Source organism: Octopus sinensis, linkage group LG9 (genome assembly GCF_006345805.1).
Source record: "Octopus sinensis linkage group LG9, ASM634580v1, whole genome shotgun sequence".
NCBI lineage: Eukaryota > Metazoa > Mollusca > Cephalopoda > Octopoda > Octopodidae > Octopus > Octopus sinensis.
The window spans coordinates 34,531,535-34,555,334 of NC_043005.1; the positions used below are offsets into that span (position 1 = coordinate 34,531,535).

Consider the following 23,800-nt stretch of genomic DNA (forward strand, 5'->3'; position numbering starts at 1 on the left):
TTGGAACTAACCATCACCAACAATATTGCCTACCTCTAAATTCATACATTAATGTTTTCTCCTGAAACAACTTGGGCTATATTTCTCTTATCTCACATTATTAGTCATGGTCTTAGGATGTAATGTATTGGTGCGTTGGATGGGAACAACTACCTCTACACATTTATGGATCTAATAAACAATCTCATAAGCAAAGGAGATTGAAATATTTTCTCCTCAGATAAGCGCAGGAACATTCACTGTAAAAGGTTAGACAAGGTAAGTGTGTCTTAGTTTAGTAAGAACTATTATCCTTGGGATTCATTTTGACATAGAAACATGTTTGGGAGGTTATCCAATCACAAAATCTCAGTTCCACAAAATCTCAAATGTATGCAGAATATAGCTGAATGGTTAAGAAATTTGTCTCACAACCAGGAAGTTCCAGGTTCAAGCCTACTGTATGGCATCTTGGATAAATGTCCTTTTCTATGGCATTTCTATGGATTGACCTCTACTTTATGAGTAAAACTGAACTGACAGAAACTGTATAAAGGCCTTTCAGGTTGATTGTACCTGTAATTCAAATGTACAGCCTTGTCACTTGTGCAGCTCTGATTCTGTGTGAGATTTACCTTAAGGATACATTAGTCTGTGCAATACTCTTAGCAACTTACACTTTAATTCAGGAGCAGATAATTCAGTTAATTAAATGAGTGACTCTTCGTTGAAGGAGATCTACCTCCACCCTGATGCCAACAACCATCACAACAGTCTAATGATGTCTACTTCTGTTATATATAGAACAATACAGAAAACTGCAGTAAGTGTATTTATAAAATTAATTAAACACTTTGTTTTCAGGAAATTTATATTTGCAAAATTGTTTTGTTAGATGAAAACAGTTTTTTTCCTGTTATCTTTCTAATGATGTTATATTTAAAATTTAAAACAATTACATCTTACTCTCTTAATTCTTTTTCTTTCAAAACTATTAACTTAGAGCCATTGAAATCTTGTTTATAACAAGAATTTGGTCTCTATTTTCCACTTAAATCAGATTTTTCAAAAATATAATCTTTTCTACTCTAAGCACAAGGCCTGAAATTTTGGGGGAGGGGGCCAGTCAATTAAATCAAACCCAGTACACAACTGGTACTTAATTTATTGGCCCTGAAAGGATGAAAGGCAAAGTCAACCTTGGTGGAATTTGAATTCAGACATAAAAACAGACGAAATACCACTAAGCATTTTGCCCGGCGTGCTAATGTTTCTACCAGCTCGCCACCTTTTTTCAAAAATATACGTAGCAACAACTGCAGTTCTGTTAGTATCTAAGATGTTGAAAATCTTAACAAGACAAAAAAGATTTATATTACCATGGCAACCTAATAATCTAGCAGCATCACTAACTGTAACCAAAGAATTAGGATTTTAAAGTTTCTGGAAATTCATTGAAGCAACATCTCACACAATTCCTGTTTTTTTTTGTTTTTTTTCCATCAAAGACACCTGAGACTCATTCTTCACATAAAAGTATTACACCATTCTTTTTACACCTAATTTACAGCCTTTCAATACAACCACAACCCTGAACATTTAACAACCATTACTTGTTTTCGATAAGAACATCACCAGAATGAATTAACCTAATTCTTATTGAATATTTGTAAATCTTTCCCTCCCTAACTTAGACAGGTCTGTAATCAAAACATTATTTCACATTTATTGGGTGAAAATGATCAATTTTTACCTGATGATTTCAAAAATTACAAAGAAATCATCCTATCATGCACAACTTCTTCACAGGATCAATCATTGCATTTTACCATTATGCCCGAATTTGACAATTGGTTTTTTTATTATTACTATTAATTGTCATATTTAAATAAACTATAATGGTATAACTAATAGACATAATTTTAAAAAATAAGCAACTGGCAATGTTTAGACTGCTTCAGCTACACAGAGATCTGTGTGAATCACTAGCTTCAATCAACTGCAAACTGATGAGAGAAAGCCATGCTTTTTACAAGATCACATTGCTTAGGTTAAAAACATATTTTATCTCAGTTACTTCCTCATACCTTTTTTTCAATATGTATTTGCTACAACCATTATCTTATTGTATCATATGTTACATTTCAATGCTTTAATGATAATATGTTATACATTGAGATGGTAACTCAAATATATGCTGTTAAAAATGTGCAGCAAGCCCAGATAACTTTTGTTATATTTGTGGAAAGTCTATGACTAAAAAACGTCATTGAATTTGTCAAAAAAATCTTACAGGGCTACTTCTGTGTAAAACAGGAGACCAAGATAAGTGAGCTCCTCATAAGGCCTACTAAATTTGTGTTGAAGAACTAAGACAATGAGCAAAATGTACAAAGGAGTTTTTTGTTTGTTTTGGGGTTCTAATTATATGGAGAGAGCCTAGAAAATCACAGTAATGTGATGACAGTTACTTTTGTTAATGTGAAGGGACACAATTCAAAGGTCCCGGTCTTAAATCCAAGAATGTTTTAGCTCCTCATGCATCATTCTATTGATATCATAACCACGAAAAAAAGAATTTGTTCCTTATTTGCTCAAGAAAAGGATTTGGTTTATTATCCTTTATTTTCTACTTGTTTCAGTCATTAGATTGCAACCATACTGGGGCATCACCTTGAAGAATTTTTAGTTGAATGAATCGACCCCCAGTACTTCATTTTTTTTAAGCCTTACTTATTCTATTGGTCTCTTTTGCCAAACCACTAAGTTACAGGGATGTAAACAAACCAACACTGGTTGTCAAGTGGTGATGGTGGTGGTGGTGAAACACACACACACGATGAGCTTCTTCCAGCTTCCATCTACCAACTCCACTCACAAAACTTTGGTTGCCCCAAAGCTATAGTAGAAGACACTTGCTGAAGGTGCCATGTAGCAGGACAAAACCTGGAACCATATGGCTAGGAAGCAAGCTTCTTAGCACACAGCCATACCAGCACCTGTTGTACAGATCCATCAGGACTAATAGAAAAGTTTGACAAGTTACAGCCCCGATGAATGGAAACTCTTTATTGACTCTTCAAAGAGGTGTTTTAAAGCTGTTCCACTACATAATGATAATAAATATGCTTCTGTCCCTGTTGGTGATCATGAAGGAAACATGAAAATTTAGTTTCACTCTGAATCAAGATTAAATACAAGGATCACAACTGGATGATTTGCAATGACTTGAAAATAATTTGTGTGTTGCTGGACAACAGTTAGGCTACACAAAATTTCCTTGTTTCTTGTGTGAATGGGGTAGTAGAGCCAGGAACCTCCATTGGTTGAAAAAGAATAGCCAAATAGATATATGCTTATGCCAGGAACAAAGAATATCCTTCAAGAAAGTATGGTTGATCCAAGAAGGGTTCTTTTGTCTCCTCTTGGGTCTCATGAAGCAATTGATAAAAGATTTGCCTCAAGATGGAGAGGGCTTCAAGTACTGAGCAAGTTTCCTGCTTTAATCAGGTGCTATGGTTGAAGAGGATATATTTGTAGGCCCAAATATAAAGAATCTCATCAAAGATGAACATTTTGAAAACTCTCTTAGTGATTTAGAAAAAGATGCAAGGATTAGTTTTAAAGATGTAATGAAGAACTTCTTAGGTAATCACAAGGATCCAAACTACAAAGACGTAGTGGTAAGAATGCTGGGAAAAGTTCAAAGCCTTAGGATGTAAAATGAGTATTAACCATTTTGATACCAACCCACCTGAAACAAACTCTAGCTTTATACTACAAATATGTTGTTTTCAAAAGTTCTGAATTAAAATCTTCCCCCAAACCTTAGTCACAATTTATGATCCTAACACTAGCTGAATGATAACTAAGTTATTTTACTAAATTCTTTGTTATATTTAAAATTTATTGAAAGAAACACAGAGCATCTCAACAGAAATATGGTAACAAAAAGGTAAGTTCATTTCCTACATGCTCATTTGGATTTCTTTCTGGAAAATCTTGGAGATGTGAGTAAGGATTTTGAGGTGCTGAATCTAAAAAATGAACACACCATTGCAAAAATTTATTTTCTCATCTTTCAATTGCATTTGTGCCTTTATATTTTGCTAAATAAGGTATCAAATTCATCTTTATTACTTTCATTTTGTCCTATCAATGTGGATTTACCTACAAATTATGATATATTTTATCATTAAATTGATAGAAAACTTTGGGTAAAAGTGAAGAGCATTTTTGATATTTCCAGTCAGCACCACAACAATGTATAAAGTAACATTGAATTATCAAAACAATTTTCAAAATGTCCCATTTTGCAAACCCATGTTATCAAAAGATTTCAGCTAATCCCTTAAAAAATTACTGAATGTCTAACCAAATCTCTCTCTAACTACTAAGCATCTATTTCTTTAAAAACAAAATGTAGATCTACAACTTCCAAAACAAGGTCTCATCCTGATTTACCCCATCAGTTTCCTATTTCACAACTAATTTTCCCATTGCAAGTATTCATCATGTCTTCCTTTTATTTCATTCCTGTTGTCTTTATCCATAAGAATGATTCTGTTGGAAACATGGAATACTCCACTTGCCACTGCAATTTTGCAGTACTTTTTCCGTTGTTTGTTTTCAATAAGTCTCATTGATGCAGACCACCATCAGTTACATGCTGTTCATGTTTAGAAGGGAGGGCCAATATTTTCCTGTTATGTATAGTGATTGTATATTTTTTTGCTGTTGAAGGAGACAGCATTGACTCCATTGGATTCATACCTGTCATTAAAAAGGACGCACTTGATGGCACTACTCCCTCACTATTCAATGGTGCACCCTCAGTTTACAAAAATCTTCCTGCAGTACAAATTAGTGCCCACCCAGAATATTCTGAAGCACCCCCTAACACCAAAGTCTAGTGATGGGCATGATTGGACTGTCATGGTCTTTGTTCATAGGAATGGTAGAGTGAGGTGGAGAAGGTTAGGGAGGTGCCATCTGTATAAAAGTAAGCATTGTTGGAGATGATGGCCAATAAGTTGATTTTGCTTAGAAGAAAAAGTGTTAGGAACAAAACCAAATCTTGTGGTAATCCCCAGTTTCACGTGGATCAGAAAGGGTTCCAATTGCACATCTTGCAAACGTCTGATCTGACAAGAAGTCATCAATTCAAGAAAAAAGAGACAAATGATGGGTGGGCAGTGTTTCCAGATTTATTTGTTAAACATAGCCTTGTTGTTGCTTTTGAAATTAGCAAATCCAACAATCACCAAATTTATTGAGGATGAGACCCATTGATGAGTGACGTAAGTGAATGTATAAGTTGATGGTAGCAGGAAAACATGCAGTGAGAAGAATTTCTGAGCGTCAACGTCAGACGAAAAAGGACATAATATAACAATGATCCGTCGTTAAACTGTACTGATAGGAGGATATTGTGCACGTTTGAACTGATTAATTAACCAATGGTAGGAGTTAATACATATACGCTATTGGATAAGAGTAAGAGAGAGAGAGAGAGAAAGGAAACCGTAAGAAAGAGAAGGAGAAAAGATTTTGACAGTTAGAGTTAGCTCCCTTATAAGAAATTACTAATATGGCGCTTCCTCCCAAACTTGATACTTCGGCTGCTACTAAGGTAAATAGTCCTTATAATATATTATTATAATTTACAAACTATTGCAACTTCACTACGTCGTACAATACCTTCGTTATTTATTTCGGGAAAAAAATCTGAAAATTTACCTTTATTTCAACTCGAAATTGTTCTGTTTTATTTTATACTTAACTTTTCTTGTAGTTAACTCCGAAGTATCTAATGTCAACAAAGTTGTTGCTATCTTCAGAAAATATAGGGCAACATTAAATCTACGCTTATACACACACACACTTATATATATAAGTACATATATACGTAGTATTAATAAAATAAATGGAATAAAAGATTTTATTTAGTACGACACATGTTTCAACTTATACATTTTGTATAATTGGCAAGACTTCCTTTTGTACTCCACCCCCGCAAAAAAAAAAAAAAAACCCTTTCCATATATATGAAAACATTTGTATTGTAACTTTTGTATTATGCGTTACTAATATACACCAGGACAATGCGGCGAGCTGGCAAAATCATTAACACTCCAGACATAATAACTAGCGGCATTTCGTCCATCTTTATGTTCTAAGATGAAATTCCGCAGAGGCCTACTTTGCCTTTCATTCTTTCGGGATCGATAAAACAAGTACCAGTTGATCACTGTTGTCGATGTAATCGACTTACACCCACCCGGAAATTGCTGGCCTTGCACCAAAATTTGAAACCAGTATACACTAAGACATAGTCTGCCTTGACTTTGCTAAGGCTTTCAACTCTGTGCCACACAAAAGGCTTATGGTGAAACTCTCTGCAATGGGTGTGAGGGATGACCTTTTTAACTGATTGAAATCCTTCATTCTCAACCGAAAGGAGGTAGTCACAGTTCTAGGACAGCATTCTACACCATATGAGATGTCATCGGGTGTACCACAGGGATCTGTCCTTGGTCCCCTCTTGTTTGTGGCATACATTAATGACATAGATGCAAATTTAAAGAATGCCTCAGTATTAAAATATGCAGACGACATCAAGCTGTACCTTGAAATCAAGAGGACAGATCCTGTTGTCTACAGCTCTTTCCTGCAATCAGACCTGGACACAATGCAGCAATGGATCACAGACTGGCAACTGAAACTGGCTGTGAACAAGTGTACCACCATGCATTTTGGGAGAAAAAACCCTGCGTCCACATACTCCCTCCACAACACTGATATCAAGAAATCCTTTTGCGAGCGTGACCTAGGCATCACTGTCAGCAGTGATTTGCGTTGGACAAAGCATATCTCTAAATTTGTCAAGAAGACCGAGGGTGTCTTGGCATCACTCAGCAAGACTTTTGTTAACTGCTCTCCAGCCATCTATTTAAAACTGTATACAGCTATGGTACGACCACATTTGGAATTCGCATCATCAGTTTGGAACCCCTATCTTGCTCAGAACATTGACCTCCTGGAATCTGTTCAGAGACGTGCAACCAAACGCATACCCTCCATCAGACACCTACCATATTCTGAGCGCCTTGTTTCCCTGGGCATGGATTCACTGAAGCTCCGGCGTCTGGCGACGGACTTGGTGAACGCCCACAAAGTTGTCAACCACCTCACCAATAACAACACTGAACACCTTTTTGATCTCCATGTGTCTAACACACGTGGACATGCCTACAAAGTCAGAAAACAACACAGTTCCCATGACTTTCGGAAACATTTCTTCACGCTCAGAGTTGCTGAAGCATGGAATAAACTGCCTGCGTCAGTTGTTGACTGCCATGACACTGCATCCTTTAAGGCCCTCATGCTTTCCGAAATCCGTCGAAACTACACCTGATTATATATGCACTTTAGATGAGTTGTAGTGCACCTGAGCACTGTACACAATGTTTATTATTGTTATTATTATACAGGATGGGGAAGCAAAACTTGCAAAATTGCTGTAACATTTGAAACTTTCTCATTGCACGTCAATAGGTTTGGTAATTAAAAAATAGGTTAATAACATTCACGTATAAATACAAAGCGAATAATTTATTCTATGTGGCTTGCAATGATGGCCTCCACACAGTCCTGGAACCCTGGTCAACACACCGAACATCCTCATAGGCATTGCAGCCTTCAGAGAATTGATGTTGGGGTGGGAGGTTTTGTAGACGGCATATCAAAAATGCCCCACATGAAATAGTCCAGAGGATTGAGATCTGGGCTAGATAGAAGTGGGCCAGAAAGTAGCAAAGTTGGATTTGTAGAAATTCTGTACCTTCTTAGTGGTATGGCTGGGAGCACCATTCTGGGTCTACACGTTGTTGCCCTGTTGATAAGAGATTAAAAGTATAGAGGAATAGAGATAGGTGTCTAGCTGTAGAGGAGATACATGGATATACCAGTTGGAAAAGAAAGGAAAGGAGAATGAGTTAGAGAGTAAGACAAAGAGAGTGGGTGAGTCAGAGTAAGATTGAAAGTGCAGAAGAGATGGTGGCAGTGATGTGCTGGGACATGCTGTCAAGGGACAGAGGGGATGATGAGAATAGATGAGGTGATACAGAGGTTTGGACTGGATGAGTAGGCAGGTGGATAGAAATAACAGTAGTAAGTGATGGAGAGATATATAAGAGTGACTTGGGGGCATGGGTTGCAATAGATTGTGAAGTGAAGGCAATTAGTGAGGTGTTGATGATAAAGAAGGCACAGGCAAGTGGTGATTGGTAGAGGCAGCATGCAGGGGAAAATATGTAGTTGGGGTGGGAGAAAGAAATGGAAGTGGTTGGGGTGGGAGAAGGTAACCCACATCTACCAAAATATTGCTGTCAGCAAGAGTAATATCAACTCATAGCTACCAAAATATTGTTGTCAGCTGCAACAATGTAACTGAAAAGGCTAAGTTTATGTTGATGGTAGTGAGGCTTACTGAACCGAGAGAATGGTAGTGAAATCAATAACTTCTGAGAACATTAATGTTAGTAGTGCTGTTGTTGTTTAACCTAAGGCCTGCTCCGATCAAGTAAACATAGGATCAAAGTTGTTCTACCTGTGAAGATCCAACCTCTTTTAAGACATGCTCTATATACTACAGAAACTGAAAGATTCTAGCAAATCACACCAAAATCTGCCAAATAGCGCTTTATTTAGAAACTATATAATAGCTATATCCTTTACAGTTACTATGTATAGGTAGTATAAAAATGAAAAGTGTTTGTGAGTATGTCACTAAAAATTTCCTGGTGCATCCTAGAGAAAAACAGATTTGATTTTCAAAATCCGTATCCTAAGGAGAGAGTTTTTGGTTAATAGTAATCAAAAACTATAATTTGCTATGAGAAATAACTCAACAACCATATCGTCAACATTGAATTTTTTAGAAGCTACCATCTTAAACTCATATTTACCTGGGTATGTGTACATTGGTATATATATATATGTGTGTGCGTGTGTTGCATCCTATAGCTGTCTGTCTATCTACCTCTGTCTATCGGTCTCTCTCTGTCTTTTACATTTTTCCTTTCTTTATATATATTTACCACACTCCCTCTCTGTATATGTATATCTCTCATGCATGATTTCTCACTCTCTCTCTCTTGATATGACATGAAATGCAAATCACTCACAGGAGATGAGTGTCTGTCTATGTACTTCTGTCTATTTCCATACTTGTCTCTCCCTCTGTCTTTTACATTTTTGTCATTGTGAACTTCCACCTCTCTCTATATTTACCACACACTCTCTCTCTCACCCTTTCTCTGTATATGTATATCTCTCACACTGAGTGTGTGTATGTTTGTATATGTATGTATGTCAGTGTGTGTGTATGCATGTGCATATGAATTTCATTAAGGTGACAGAGTTGAAAAACTCTCACAAAGCATCAGCAGTGAGCTTAGGAGACACCTGAATAGAGAAGGAATAAACTTGATAATATGCAAACATAGGCTTCTCATATGGTCTCAGGAGATACCTGAACATAGGATCCATTGATTAGATGATAAACGCACAAGAACCTGCATCGCACAGATTCAGGAAGTGATGGCCCATTTCAATTCAGACAACTTCAATTTCCTGTGAGTCTTAGTTTTGTCTCAGCTGTCAACAAATCGCAAGGGCAAAACATTTTTGGTTGCTGGTTAATACCTTGAAGAGCCCTGCTTCACCCATGCTCAACTTTACATAGTAAGAAGTAAGAAAGATCTTTACATCTATGCACCAAATGGAAAAGTAAAAAACTTTGTTTGTTGCAACCTTATAAATACCAAATAATGCGCAGAAATTTGTCCTGATCAACAGGCTTATCCATTGGAGAAAACATGGTTTGACAAGGAATAGAAATAACTGAAATAAAGGAATTCTATTGTGGAAATTGCTCCGCAATGACACGCTAGTGTGAGTGTGTGTGTGTGTATATATATATATATATATATATATATATATATATATAGTGTGTGTATATATATATATATATATATATATAGTGACGCATATTTGCCATTTGAATATGGCTAACCCCTAAGGGTGGATGCTACTGTAGTTTGTAGCTCCAGGAAGATATCTCCTCCAGCTGGCTATAGACACACTATCTGTACCTTATCAGTATTTGTGAAGGGAAGTCATCCTTCCCGTCTTCAACTTATGATACACACGGACTCGAGTTTCAAGGTGTTTACCTATCATCAGCGTGTGACAATCATAGTTGTCGATGAGAATTCAGTTTCCCTCACAAATACATATACTTTTTCCAGTGTCGATTGACACTGATATTGAAAAAGTGAAATCAAACAATGATAAATCTCAGAGCGAGTTTGTCAATCGACACTGGAAAAAGTATATGCATTTGTGAGGGAAACTGAATTCTCGTTGACAACTATGATTGTCACATAAAGATGAAACAGAGAAACTGCCAGAAAAAATATACTAAATATTACATAAAGAGCACTTTTCTCATGCTTTTCAGGCCCAGCTTCATCAGAACCAGCCGTATGATGAATCTCTGGAGGTTCCTGATGCTGATGATGTTCCTAGTACCTATACTCCAACACCAAGATCACATAATCCTCTTGGTAAGTCAGCTGTTTATGCTTTTTAAAGTCATGTCATACCTGTTACGATGCAATGACACTTTAATTTCACTAGCTTGTTGATTTACGGGTGTGGGTGTGTTTTTGTTTGTGTGAGTGTGTGTCTGATGTATTTTCTATCATTTTCATTTACACTCAAACTGAATATATGTAAATGATAATGATGGGCCATACACCACATACACACACACACACACAGTACATGGGTGACTGCATAAAGTATTGGACCACTATCTCACAGGTCTTGGATTCGACTCCATACAGGTATTGCCTTGTTCAATATTTGGGGGATGGTGAGGCAGGAGCCCTAATTTACCATATTTCAGTTACTGTAAATTGGCAGAGACAAAAATCTTCCAGTATTTATTTACATCTCTTTAGGTCAGTCATGGACAACCTGTGGCCTGTAGGACTTTCTGAATAGCATCTTCACTGAAAAATGACCTTAAATTTTTTTTGTAGTAGTGTGGCCCACCTGATGATGAGTCGTGTCTCATGTGGTCCACTTTTCGAAAAAGGTTGCCTATACCTGGTTTAGGTTCTGAGTTCAAATCACATTGAGGTTCACTTAACTTTCACCTTGTCGAGTTTGATAAAATAAGTAACCATGTTGTACTAGGGTCAAAGTTATAAACCAGTTTTCCTATTCCCTATCTTTCAGGTCGGATATCAAACCCTGGCATTGACCAGTCTGGGAGTCCCCACTTACTGGCCACCTCGACTGAAGATGCCAAGGTCAGTGGAGTTTTTTTTTTGTTATTACTTCCATTTAAAACTTGCTGATGTTTTCAGTGGAGAAACAATTGATATTGAGTGTTATTTATTCAATTCATTAATCAATTATCTATTTAATTATTCATTCATTTATTTATCTCTGATTTGTTGAACAGAAGCTTCTTGGTAAATCTTTAGGCAGAAGCAGTAATTTATCTGATGATGATGATGATGGTTCTGATCTGAGTGATGATGATGATGACGATGAAGAAGTACATATTGAAGGGTAAGTCTTTCTTAGTATTTGATGTCACTTAGTTTCCTCAAGACATAACAATTCAATCAGATGAATTCTGAGCAATAGGACGCAAAATTTGTGCCAGGACTAAGTATTTCTTGCTTCTTGCCATTTAACAGCAGCATACTTGAAGAGTTTAAAGCAAAATTATATAAATTTATCGATAATCTAAAAGCAGAACCCCTGTAAAATATACAAGCAACATTGTAAAAAAGTCCCCCTCTGACAGGAGTTAGTGTCATTTGGTCTGTACAGCATTATCATCTATTATATCAAAAGGGTAAGTAGATTCATGTATTTTGAGGCTGTTAGATTATCAACAGAAATTCTTTGGCTGTTGGCTGGATCCTATACTTTTAAGTAGATTTAGCTATCAGGTAATTGACTGAAAAAGAACCACCATTGGCCAATCATCTGAAGGTTTGTGTGTTAAAATTCTGTCACATGCTTAGTACTGTGGTCTCAAAATATTTTAAGTTTATGTTGCTTTAATATCAATCAAAGACTGAAGAAAGAATTTATTCAATGACCAATAATTGCATTGTTCAATACTTCAAATAATAGTGATCTGTTTTTAGGTGAGTCTTCAGTTATGTTACACTTGATTCACCACTACCCCACCCACCCCACCTTCCTCCTGACTCACTCCAATATTTTACAATCCTTTCTCCATGACTTCTTCATAACAAAATAGTCAACACTCATATTGGTTATGTTACATAGGGATCAGCCATCAGCAAAGACTTCTAAAAAATAGCAGAAAAATCTCCTTAAATCACACCCTATGTTATTAACAAACAACACATTGAACAATATGGTCCTGTGGTAAATAGAATATGTCTTAAAAATTGTCTGCATGGTCAAAGATGGAATGTCTTTAATCATAGGCCTGCTTGAATAGGGCAGGTCTTATGCTAAAAGAGAATAACGATTACAACAACAACATTCATGCTATCAGTGGTTATTGATTTCACCTTCATTCTCTCAGTTCAGTTAGTTTCAATACCAACAACAGAAACTTGGCCATATTAGTTTCATTGCTGTAACTTATAACAATATTTTGGTAGCTGTTAACCAACTTTACCCAAACCATCTCTCATATTTTATTAAGGACTGGTTGTTGACTTCCTTTTATAAAATCCAATGCATTGTTTCTTCAACAGAGCATATGATCCAGCTGATTATGATAATCTCCAGGTGAGCTCGGATATTAAAGATTTATTTGAATATATCTCAAGGTAAGAATCAAGAATTATACATTATTTTTGCCATGTTTTTATTTCTTTTCTAAAGAATGCAGAAAGGAATCTTGTTAATATAGAAGTGGGGTTGGATTTTGCTACCTTGTGGTCTTTTTGTTGTGGTCTTTTATGTTCTGAGTTCCAGTGGGCTGACATTGACTTTGACTTTCATCATTCTGGGGTTGATAAAAGAAACCACCAGTCCTATTAGTTGGCGTAATCTACTGTACACTTCACCGAAATGTCTGGCTATATGTACTAAAGAAAGTTCTACTGATCAATAATCATATTAGCCAATTGATAGCAATTTGTTTTAGGTATAGTTGTGTGGTTAAGAAGTTTGTTTCTTGACCATGTGGTTTTGGGTTTCGGTCCCATTGCACAGCACCTTGGATAAATGTCTTCTTCAATAGCCTGACTATGCTAACCAATGCTTTGTTAGAGGATTTAGTTGATGGAAACAGAAAGAAGCCTGTATATATTTATATATATATATATATATGTGTGCGTGTGTGTTTCCTTGTCTTAACATCACAGGATAGTTGTAAAATGAGTGACATTGTTATGCAAATGGGATTCTTCATGTCTAATTTTTGTGGAAACACATTTGGCCATGGATAAATATTATCTTTGCAACATGAAGGATTTCAGGTCAGAGAAAAATCTGCCTCAAGAATTTTGTCTGACCCATGTCTGCATGGGTCAGACAAAAGTGTGGATATTAAAACAACAATGATGATGTGACTGTGTGCGAATCCTGCCTAGAATGACTTTGGTGGACATGTGCTGCTACATCAAAAACTGTCTGGTCAATATAGAATAAGTCTTCTTTTGAGAGAAGTTTTATCTTACTGATAAATTATAGGATTAGTCTTTTGTACACCTGTCTCTCATGTAAGAATATAACAAGATACAGGCATTCACTTTGGGGAACTGTTTTCTATAATTAGTTAATCAATCATTTGATTACTTTCATTTAATTAATGATCTTTTTGTGAGTCTGTGGTGATCAAGGATGAACAAATATAATTTTTCTTGTCGTAGATATTCTTATCAAGTGATTGAATTGGAACACAAACTGAAACCTTTTATTCCTGACTTCATTCCATCAGTAGGGGACACTGATGCATTCATTAAGGTGAGTGAAATTGCTGAGAGAGGAGCTACCTGAGTGATTAGGTAATAAATGTATTTTTAATGTTGAACTAATTTCTGAGACTATCAATCTTGTTACTGTCATCATTTAACATCCATTTTCCATGCTGGCATGGGTTAGATGGTTTGACAGAAGCAGGTAAGCCAGAGGACTGCACTAAGCATTACTGTCAACTTTGGCATGGTTTCTATGGCTAGTTGTCCTTCCTAACACCAACCACTTTACAGATTGGACTGGGTGCTTTTAATGTGGCACCAACTCCAGTGAGGCCACAAAGTAATTTGCAAGACAAAACCCTTCAACTGAGGGGACGTAGTATTGAGGGAGGTGGCTTTATGCCTGGTGATGAGAGCTTGAACTATGATAGAGGGACAAAAACAGGTGCCTTGCTGTAGAAGAGTTATGTGGATACTCCAGTCAGAGGAAAAGAAAAAGAGAGGATTGGACAGGGTGAGTTCATGAGAGTGCAAAAGGAAAGAGGGGAGGAGAAGGGGGATACAGTGAGTGGTGAATATGGGTTTATAAGGGAGTGACAGGATAGCAGTGATACAATTAACAGGGGGATGATCAGGAGTAAGAGATGACACAGTGGCATTGGGCTGCGGCTGGAGGTGAGGAAGAGATTAGCATAATGCATGAAGAGATGTAGTTTGGTTCACTGGGGAAGAGTGAATTAATGTAACACGTGAGTAGAGAACACATAATACACAGCACTTACAGAACTCAGTTTTCTTGAGGTGGGCAGGTCTTCTCAAGAACCTCATATCACCATCTCAGTTCATCGTTACCTTTGGCCTGGCCAGGACTGTGTACCAGCTGCAGATTTGTTCTGTAGCCCTCTGTAGGTTGTCTCATGGGAACTTCCAGTTGTCCTCTAAGCTATATGCCTCCTCCCCTTCTTCCTTATCAGAAACTGTGTTTGGTCTCTGCGAACATCACTTGACAACCGATGCTGGTGTGTTTACATCCCTGTAACATATTGATTCAGCAAAAGAGACTGATAGAATAAGTACTAGGCTTATAAAGAATAAGTCCTGGGGTCAATTTGCTCGACTAAAGTTGGTGCTCCAGCATGGCTGCAGTCAAATGACTGAAACAAGTAAAAGAATAACCACACACATGTGCGCACACGCATGAATACATACATACATAAACATACACACATATATATATACATATGCATAGATGTATACAGCTTCTCTACCCTTGTATGTATACATGTGGTGCCAGGAGGGAATTACACCCAAATATCATATTTATACATACAAGTGGGGGTGCATAATGAGTTGCCAAGGGAGAAAATTCATGTTTTAATTGTAAAAAGTGGTGGTGTTAGGGAGGTGGGTTACAAAGAAGCTGGCTACCTTTAAACTCTATGAGAATCAGTGTACTCATCATTTTGTAATGTTTAATTATTATTAATACTATTAGAAGTATATATTAACTCATTTAGTGATTGTATATTTATATATTTAACTAGTAGTATCGCCCGGCGTTGCTCGGATTTGTAAGGGAAATAACTATATAAGCATTTTTAGAGATGTAATGTATAATAGCCATCTCAATATGGCTAACCACAAAGTAGGGGGTGTTACTGTAGCTTTTTACGTTCTGAGATTTAATAATAAGTTTTTAGAGAGTTACTTCCCTTATATATGCCAAAAATGCATTAAAAATGGAAAAAATTGATGGTAAAATTTTTTTTAAATCGTAGACCCAGAAGGGCTCGATATGAATCACAACTATAAGATACCCGGTTTTGGTTAAACTGCACCACAAAATGTGGGAGTAGTTAGGAATCTAAATCGTAGGAGACAGACAGCACACAACCTCACTTTTATATATAAATATATATATATTTCTATATACATACATATATATATATATTGCTGAATGTGGAGAATAAATGGGGGGAGGAGAGTCTGCCAAAAGTTGACCCAATTGAGGGACCAGCTATCCGAATCAACAGTACCCAGGTAGATAAAACAATTAAAGATATGAGGACAGGGAAAGCGCCTGGCCCATCAGGAATCACCGCTGGGATGCTTAAAATATCGGGCAGTGTGGGTTATGGTCATGTTGCCTGCATTGTAAATCAAGTAGTTCATGAAGGAGTCATACCCAAAGACTGGTCTAGCAGCACCATAGTCAACTGCTACAAGGGAAAAGGTGATGCTTTAGGTAGAAATAACTACAAGGGTATCAAATTATTGGATCAGGTGATGAGAGTTACTGAGAGGGTCATAGCCCAACTAATTAGGGAGAGAGTTAGCCTAGATGAGATGCAGTTTGGTTTTGTGCCAGGCAGAAGCACCACTGATGCTATATTTCTGGTAAGGCAACTGCAGGAGAAATACCTAGCCAAGATAAACCTCTGTACTTGGCTTTTGTTGATTTGGAGAAAGCCTTTGACAGGGTTCCCAGATCCTGTATTGGGTGGTCAATGTGGAAACTGGGGATAGATGAGTGCTTGGTAAGAGCTTACAGCAAAATATACAATATCAAGAAAGTTTCCACCTTATGTATAAATGCAGGCTGCCTTAATTTATATTCTCTCTCACCTTAACTTATATTGCTTCTATAAACCTCATTTATAATGTTTTTTTAATTCAACTTGGAAGTTATCTCAATTCACTGTTTATTTCTAGATACCAAGACCCGATATGAAACCTGACATGGTTGGTCTGACTGTTTTAGATGAGCCATGTGCTGCACAGTCTGACCCAACAGTGCTTGATCTACAACTGAGAACCATTTCGAAACAGACTACTGCTAAACAAATGGTACGTATTCTTAGACTTTGATACTTTGATAGAGTTGTCTTGGAATTGTTACTACCTCTGTTGTTGCTGCTTAAACTCTACTTTGGTTATTGGTATAATGAATGTTTGACTTTGCAGCATTTACAAATTAATCTGTATGATTAACATATAAGTTTTAATGGAAATCCTTTAGTGATTGTTTATTAAAACATTGATTAATAAATTTTAGAAACTTTAACCTTGCAGTAACCTTATATTAGTTCCTTGTCATCTGACAAGGACCAAGACTTTTGTAATTTTCTGTGCTTGAGAAGACACATTAAGCTTAGTAAAATCATGGCCATCCATATATATGGAAGGTGAACATTAAAATGATGATGATGATGATGAGCATTACAACCTCTTATTCTTCTGACCTGTGAAAGTAAATGATTAGCTAGCTGGCTTAAAACCTAAAATAGCTTGCTAATCAAGTGGCTACTTGTGTAAATATTAGACTTAGTAGCATGGTTCACTGGTCCCATGAATTCACTCATTGTTCCAGCTAGATTTCATATTAATCTACTTTAAATGTGCATCAAAACCCAATATTGAACACATCAACCCTCTGTACCTATTCCGTTCTTGTTATAATGTCTTACTTAGTGTCTCTAACCTTGTTAAAACATGGGGTACCTAACAACCTGTCATTACACTTTTTCTGTTAACTTGCATCAGGCTCAGAGATGGACATATTTCATGTTGATTTAATTCTAGGTTTATTTGGCATTGTTCCATCATTATTTCTTTCAAAACAGGGATGGGGAAGGGCACAGCCATTCACAGAAGTATTGTGGCTGTTGAGAGTTTACACTAGAACTCAAGTCGTAATTAGAAAGTTAGTTGCAGATTTATATTGCTTCATTATTTAAAGAATTCTTTGAGACACCTCATCAGCTCATTAAATCACTCATCATCTCTACCATATTTGGTTAGTACTTTATTTCCAACTTCAGAATGTTGAAAAGGAAGTTGACCTTTGGTGAGATTTGAAATGAGAATAGTAAGGTTTGGAACTAAATGCTAGAAGACATCTTGTCTGATAATTCTTCCGATTTGCTATTTGCTTCCTTTGTGGCTGTGACAAACAATAATCATGAAAAGATTGGAGATACCTTTTCTTCAATTTTTGTTATTCATTCCCAAAATTTCTCTAACATAGAAATATTTTACAATATGTGTTTGCTTGACCTGAACCATGCTAACCTTGACATGCTATCTACAATATGCTGGATTAGATTTTGTTTGTGTCTGATTTCTCTATTGATTCTTGTCAAACCTGATTAGCTCTGCCAGAGTTAGTGATCCTGGATATATGGAAGATTATGAGAACACCATATTTCTTGTCAGCCTTTAATCATTGCATCTGTGTTCATGCTAGCATTGGTTAAACAGCCTAACACCACTTCTGTTACTCTTTTGTTTGCTAATCTTTGAGAATTAACTTTCTGAGATCTAATCTTACCATTACTTCCCTTGTTTTCCTTGGCCTTCCATTGTCAGCACATCCTGCCAATACGGTAGTTGATATAAGTATTTGGTAAATGTCCACAAAATACCCTGAGACTTTTTACCACTTAATTCAAAAATGTTGTTTGCAGAATTGTATGTTTTCTTTGTTACAGGTTGTGAAAAGTCTAGAACAAGCTGAAAAAGACCCGAAGCAGATTGATAACTGGATCCAGAATATTGATAAATTACATCGATCAAAGCCCCCACCCAATGTACACTACACCAAGTAAGTTGTTGATTCATTTTAGAATCTACTGGAATTAACTCTCAGTATCAGTTCCTCCTGTATTCTCGAGCACATTAGGTGACAAGTTGACACCACTGATTTCTGTTGGTGGGCAATTTTCTCTACATCTAGCCATGTGATATTAGCCTATCTTATGTTGATTATCAATGTACTTTTTGGTCTTCCTCTCTTTCTTTTTCTTTCTGGTGGTGTTCATTTGAAAGCTGTTTTACAATAATGTTGTTCTGGTAGCTGGACTTGTTAGTTTTTATCTTCATTCTGTGAATTTTCTGCTAAGTGGCCTTGTGTTGACTCTCTAGAATGAATTCATTGATTTTGTTGTCTTGTCAGTACATTGCTGGGGTGGAGGAAAAGATGAAGACTGAAGACCACAAACTACTACTGTGCATGTGCGTGCACACACACACACACACAAACACACACCTATATAAATGATAAATTTCTCTGCAAAGCCAGTATTCAGCAGTACTTGTATCAAATATGAGAAATAAATCTCTCTAATGATGGAATGCTAGTTTTTCTCTTCTAACTCATCCTCAAAATTTGATCACTATTTTCCAACAACTTGCTCAACTGAGGCATATTACAATGGTAATAATAATAATAATAATAATAATAATATCATGACAATAATAATTACACAATAAGAAGTGCAATCTTTTTATTGTGTATTTACCTTCATGAAGAGTTATATCAATTTAATTAATTAATTAATAATAATAATAATAATAATAATAAGAGCACAAATCTCTGCCAAGGCAAACAAATAATCCAGAATCCTTGTCTGGTTCTGGATTGATCCCAAATTCTAATCAGATCGTGCCAGTCACAAGGCCAAACATCTCTGAAAGTTTCATCTGAATCCATCTAGCGGTTCTTGAGATATCTTGTCCATGGACAAACAAACAAACAAACATGACTACAAACAATACCCCTACCTTCGCTAAGGCAGAGGTAATAATAATAATTATAATAACTATTGTTGTTGTTGTTATCATTATTATTATTTCACAAGGTTACATATTTAATTTGCAGTTAATTAAACCAACCCTAGAATGTATTGTACCCTGAAAAATAAAAGGCTATGGACAAATTCAACAGAACCTCCTTAAATTATTTGTTAATTTGTAGTGTTTTCTTTTATATATTCCAGGAATATGCCTCAAATAGACAGCCTGATGCAAGAATGGCCATCCGAGTTGGAAGAATTACTTAAAGAAGTAGGTTATCTTTTGGTCATCCTTACCATTTATATTCTAAGACATGTCAAACTGCAGACACACTTGCAGTTATTTCTGTCATATATTTTACTTTAACCCTTTTTATACCAATCCCTGGTTATATGATTCAAACTTCCTGTTTTAAAGTGATTTGAATTAAAATCTTCCATGAAAAATTTCACTTGCCAAATGATGACAAAATTATTTTACTAAATTCTTCATTATTTTCGAAATTGATTGACTGTATTTTAACAGAAATATTATAATAAACTGGTTAAATTTTTGAACTCTTAGAATTTTGTTTTGAGAAATGAAACCATATTTAAATTCAATGTTGTCTGTGTAGGCAGTGTTTTCATTGTGTAAGCTCCATCATCTGGTGCTATGTTTTTGTAAATATAAAACTGTATGTTTAAAACTTAAGGATATAAGGACAATGGAAGATTATTTTAGTTAAACAATGAAGTAGAAAAACAAAAAAATTTACCACTTTACACTGATACTTTCTGCAGCTAACTTGTGAGATTATCTTGAACCTTAGATGGCTTATAAACATCTTCCATGCTGCAATTGTTAAAATAATCTGAATATTAAATAACCTCATAGGTGTGGCTGAATGGTTAAGCAGTTTGTTTTACAACCAAGTGGTTTCAGGTTCTATCTTACTGTACAGTTTCTGGGGCAAATGTCTTCTACCATATTGTTGGTTTACCGATCCTTTGTGAGCGGAATTTGGTGGATGGATAATGTGTGAAGCCTGCAACATGTATGTGCACATGGATATCTTGCCAATGCAATGTACAGATGTAAACATCAGTATGAAAACTAACAAAAATGGTACTGGTCAAAAGAAGTCCTTTATATTTGTAGTGCACTAAGTAACAGATACTCCCTTATCACTCAGGAACATTCAAGGTATCTATATGACTAAGAAATGGTTAAAATACATGTTGTAAATGGCAATATTAATGTTGTAATGTTATGTGTTTCTTGTGTCAAGGCCTTAGTCTTCCTGAACGGTGCATGGATCCTGGATTTTTCCTAAAACTATGTGATGTTTTGGTGCAGCCATTTTGTCATCACTGATTCAACTCTAACTTATTTGACATCAGACATTGCATTTCCAGTGGAGCACACTGGCTTCATTTCATTTCTTTCAAACCTTCACATATCTTCTGCATTTTCAGAACTAGGTTTCACTACCATGTAGCATAGCTGTTTCTATGCAGGCATCATATAGTCTGTCTTTCACTCTGAGGGATAAGCCATTTGTTACAACAAAGGTAATAGCTCTCTGAACTTTGTCTAGACAGTACTTATTCTAATAACAATGCCTTCAGAGCATCCTCCTCCACTTCTAATTTGGTCTCCTAAGTAGCAAAAACTCTAAGGATCCTTCTGGGTATCTATTTCCTCTGCACCTCTGCCACATGCAAGGGCTACTTTCTCTTCTTAACCTTCTCGCAATTCCACTACATCTCTTATGTGTCCATACTTTGCACTGGCTACACTGAAGGGATTAGTAATTTGTCTGCTTCCCTGCTTACTAGCCTATTTTTCTAAAATGGTAATTAGATTCTAATGAACCTGATGATATTACTGTCCAAAGATAGTAGTGATATTACCTCAAAGAACCAGTTGTTTTGTTCATTCATAAATTCTACAATAATATGATTAATGTTCAAAATGTAAAGATATTTACTACATTTTCTTTCATAAAGATTTAAATTTAAGACTAAATCTGGGAAAGTAATTAATGTGAACAGAAAGTTTTATTTATTTTCTTTTACATCTAAAACAATTCCTGTTTCCATTGTATTGTAGGTGTCATTACCAAGTGCCAGCATGGATACCAGCTTGGCCGACTATATTCGAGCTATTTGTTGTATATTAGACATACCAGTGTATCAGACCAGCCACAACAATGATATGATCCAAGCCCTCCATGTTCTCTTTACTTTGTACAATGAATTCCAGAATTCTCAAGTGAGTTATTGTTTCTATCAATCTTTAGTCTTTGATGATCCTTGTTTGTTTAGTTCCAGGACATCCCTGATAAAAGGGACTTTTGAATAGTCATTCCAATCATCATTTTAGGAGTGTCCTTTACTTTTCCAGCATTGTGATTTGAGGGAAATTAGGCTGCTATTTTTAGCAAGTTAATAAAGCCTCTGGTGACTCCATCATTATCTTTATATTTTGGCATGGCCGTTGCCAGCGCCGCCACGACAGGCCTCCGTGCTGATGGCACGTAAAAAGCACCATCCAATCGTGGCCATTGCCAGCCTCGCCTGGACCCCGTGCCAGTGGCACGTAAAAAGCACCATCCAACCGTGGTCGTTTGCCAGCCCCGTCTGGCACCTGTGCCGGTGACACGTAAAAAGCACCCACTACACTCATGGAGTGGTTGGTGTTAGGAAGGGCATCCAGCCGTAGAAACATTGCCAGATCAGACTGGGCCTGGTGCAGCCTTCTGGCTTCCCAGACCCCAGTTGAACCGTCCAACCCATGCTAGCATGGAAAGCGGACGCTAAATGATGATGATGATGATGTTATGGTACTGTGTGGTTGTTTTATATTAGTGATTAAATCTAACAGTGTACAAGATATTTTTTTTCTACATTGCAGTAAGCTGTCATTGGCAATGATAAATAATACACTAGAGATGTCTGTCAGTCACTACTGACCAAATTCTCTGCATCTGTATGTACATGCTTGGGTAAGGTGTTTTTGTGGAGGACTGACAATGGCTCAGGAATGCATTTTGGTACCTGTTTCACTGCAGGCATTGTTATCAGAAAGTAAAGGGTTAAAGCAGACATAACAGTGTACCATATTCAACAGTCTATCAATTACACCCCTTGGATTGGTTGCCTTATATTTTGTTGTTTGACCTCAAGTACAGAGTCAGAACATCATGAAGCATTCTATCCAACATTTTAACAGCTTCTATTTGATGCTTTGTAATGCTGTAACCTTTGTAACACACCTAAACAATAAGTAAAGTTAAGAGTTTGAGACACACTATTAAAAATAAATCTAATTTATATTGCCATGATGCTTTAAATAGTTGACATCATTAATAACAACTCAAGAGCTAAAGCCTTTAAACTCTGTCAAATATAGCACTGTGTGGTTGTTTTTATTTTCTAAGTCATCAGTCATTCAAATATCCTTACATAGGTTCATTAATTTTAATTATCAATTAGTTTTGTCATCTTTTGCATAGGAAATCTGAAAAAATATCTTTTCTTTTATTCTGACAGCATTTTCAGACATTGGCCCAGGAATACAAAATGAAGAAAGAAGCCAATCCCAATGAACAGTTAGTCTTGGATGGAGATAATGAAGCTCCAAATGGCAATTAATCACCAAAGAAAGACATGTAATAGATTTATTATTTTGCAATATTCAAGGATGTTAAATAGTAAACCAGATTTTTATCAACATTACAGGGGCCCTACTACTAAAGATAAGAAACCGGAGGAGAGTTTGATAAAGTTTAATGATGACTGGCTACTGAAGTTGACCACAAACTGCTACAAATTTATTGATGTAGATTATCACTAGTTTCTTTACATGGTATCCTTATAAGCAACAGTTTACTCGCATCAACAACAATTTCACTTAATCACCTTAAGTTTTCTCACAAGTTAAGAAGCCCCCAACTACCTTCCTGCCATTTACATAAAACTGTTTTGTTTTTACTTCCTTCCATTTCTCTCTCAATAATTTAGATCAGTTCTGCAAGCAAGAATGAAACACTTTGCTTTCCTCTCAACTTATTTTCTAATTAGAAGCCTTTCTAAGCCACACTTTCATCTCAACCCTACATAAGTTCTCATTTCACTACATTTATAGAAATGAATCCATCCATTTGTATTTTTTTAACATTATTATTTCAGTTGACTTTCCATCTGATCCAACCTCACTGATATTTATGAAATAAATTATTCTAGAACTTTCTGGAACCCAAGTATATT

At 36.2% G+C, this 23,800-nt stretch overlaps 1 protein-coding gene across 2 annotated transcripts; it reads left to right on the forward strand.

Annotated features, from left to right (window-relative positions):
• The first annotated feature begins 730 nt into the window (after positions 1-730).
• Positions 731-23,788, forward strand: LOC115215660 (intraflagellar transport protein 46 homolog). 2 transcript variants are annotated; one of them, XM_036505900.1, is made up of 11 exons: positions 731-802; positions 10,505-10,610; positions 11,290-11,363; positions 11,519-11,628; positions 12,804-12,878; positions 13,926-14,019; positions 16,686-16,820; positions 18,464-18,576; positions 19,751-19,817; positions 21,642-21,803; positions 23,084-23,788. In XM_036505900.1, exons 1-11 carry the CDS (start codon positions 758-760, stop codon positions 23,183-23,185), a joined length of 1,083 nt encoding a protein of 360 aa, XP_036361793.1. In that variant the 5' UTR covers positions 731-757; the 3' UTR covers positions 23,186-23,788. The 2 variants fall into 2 exon arrangements, with proteins under 2 accessions (XP_036361793.1, XP_029640778.1); XM_029784918.2 differs by lacking the exon at positions 731-802 and adding an exon at positions 5,464-5,611.
• The last annotated feature ends 12 nt before the right edge of the window (positions 23,789-23,800 follow it).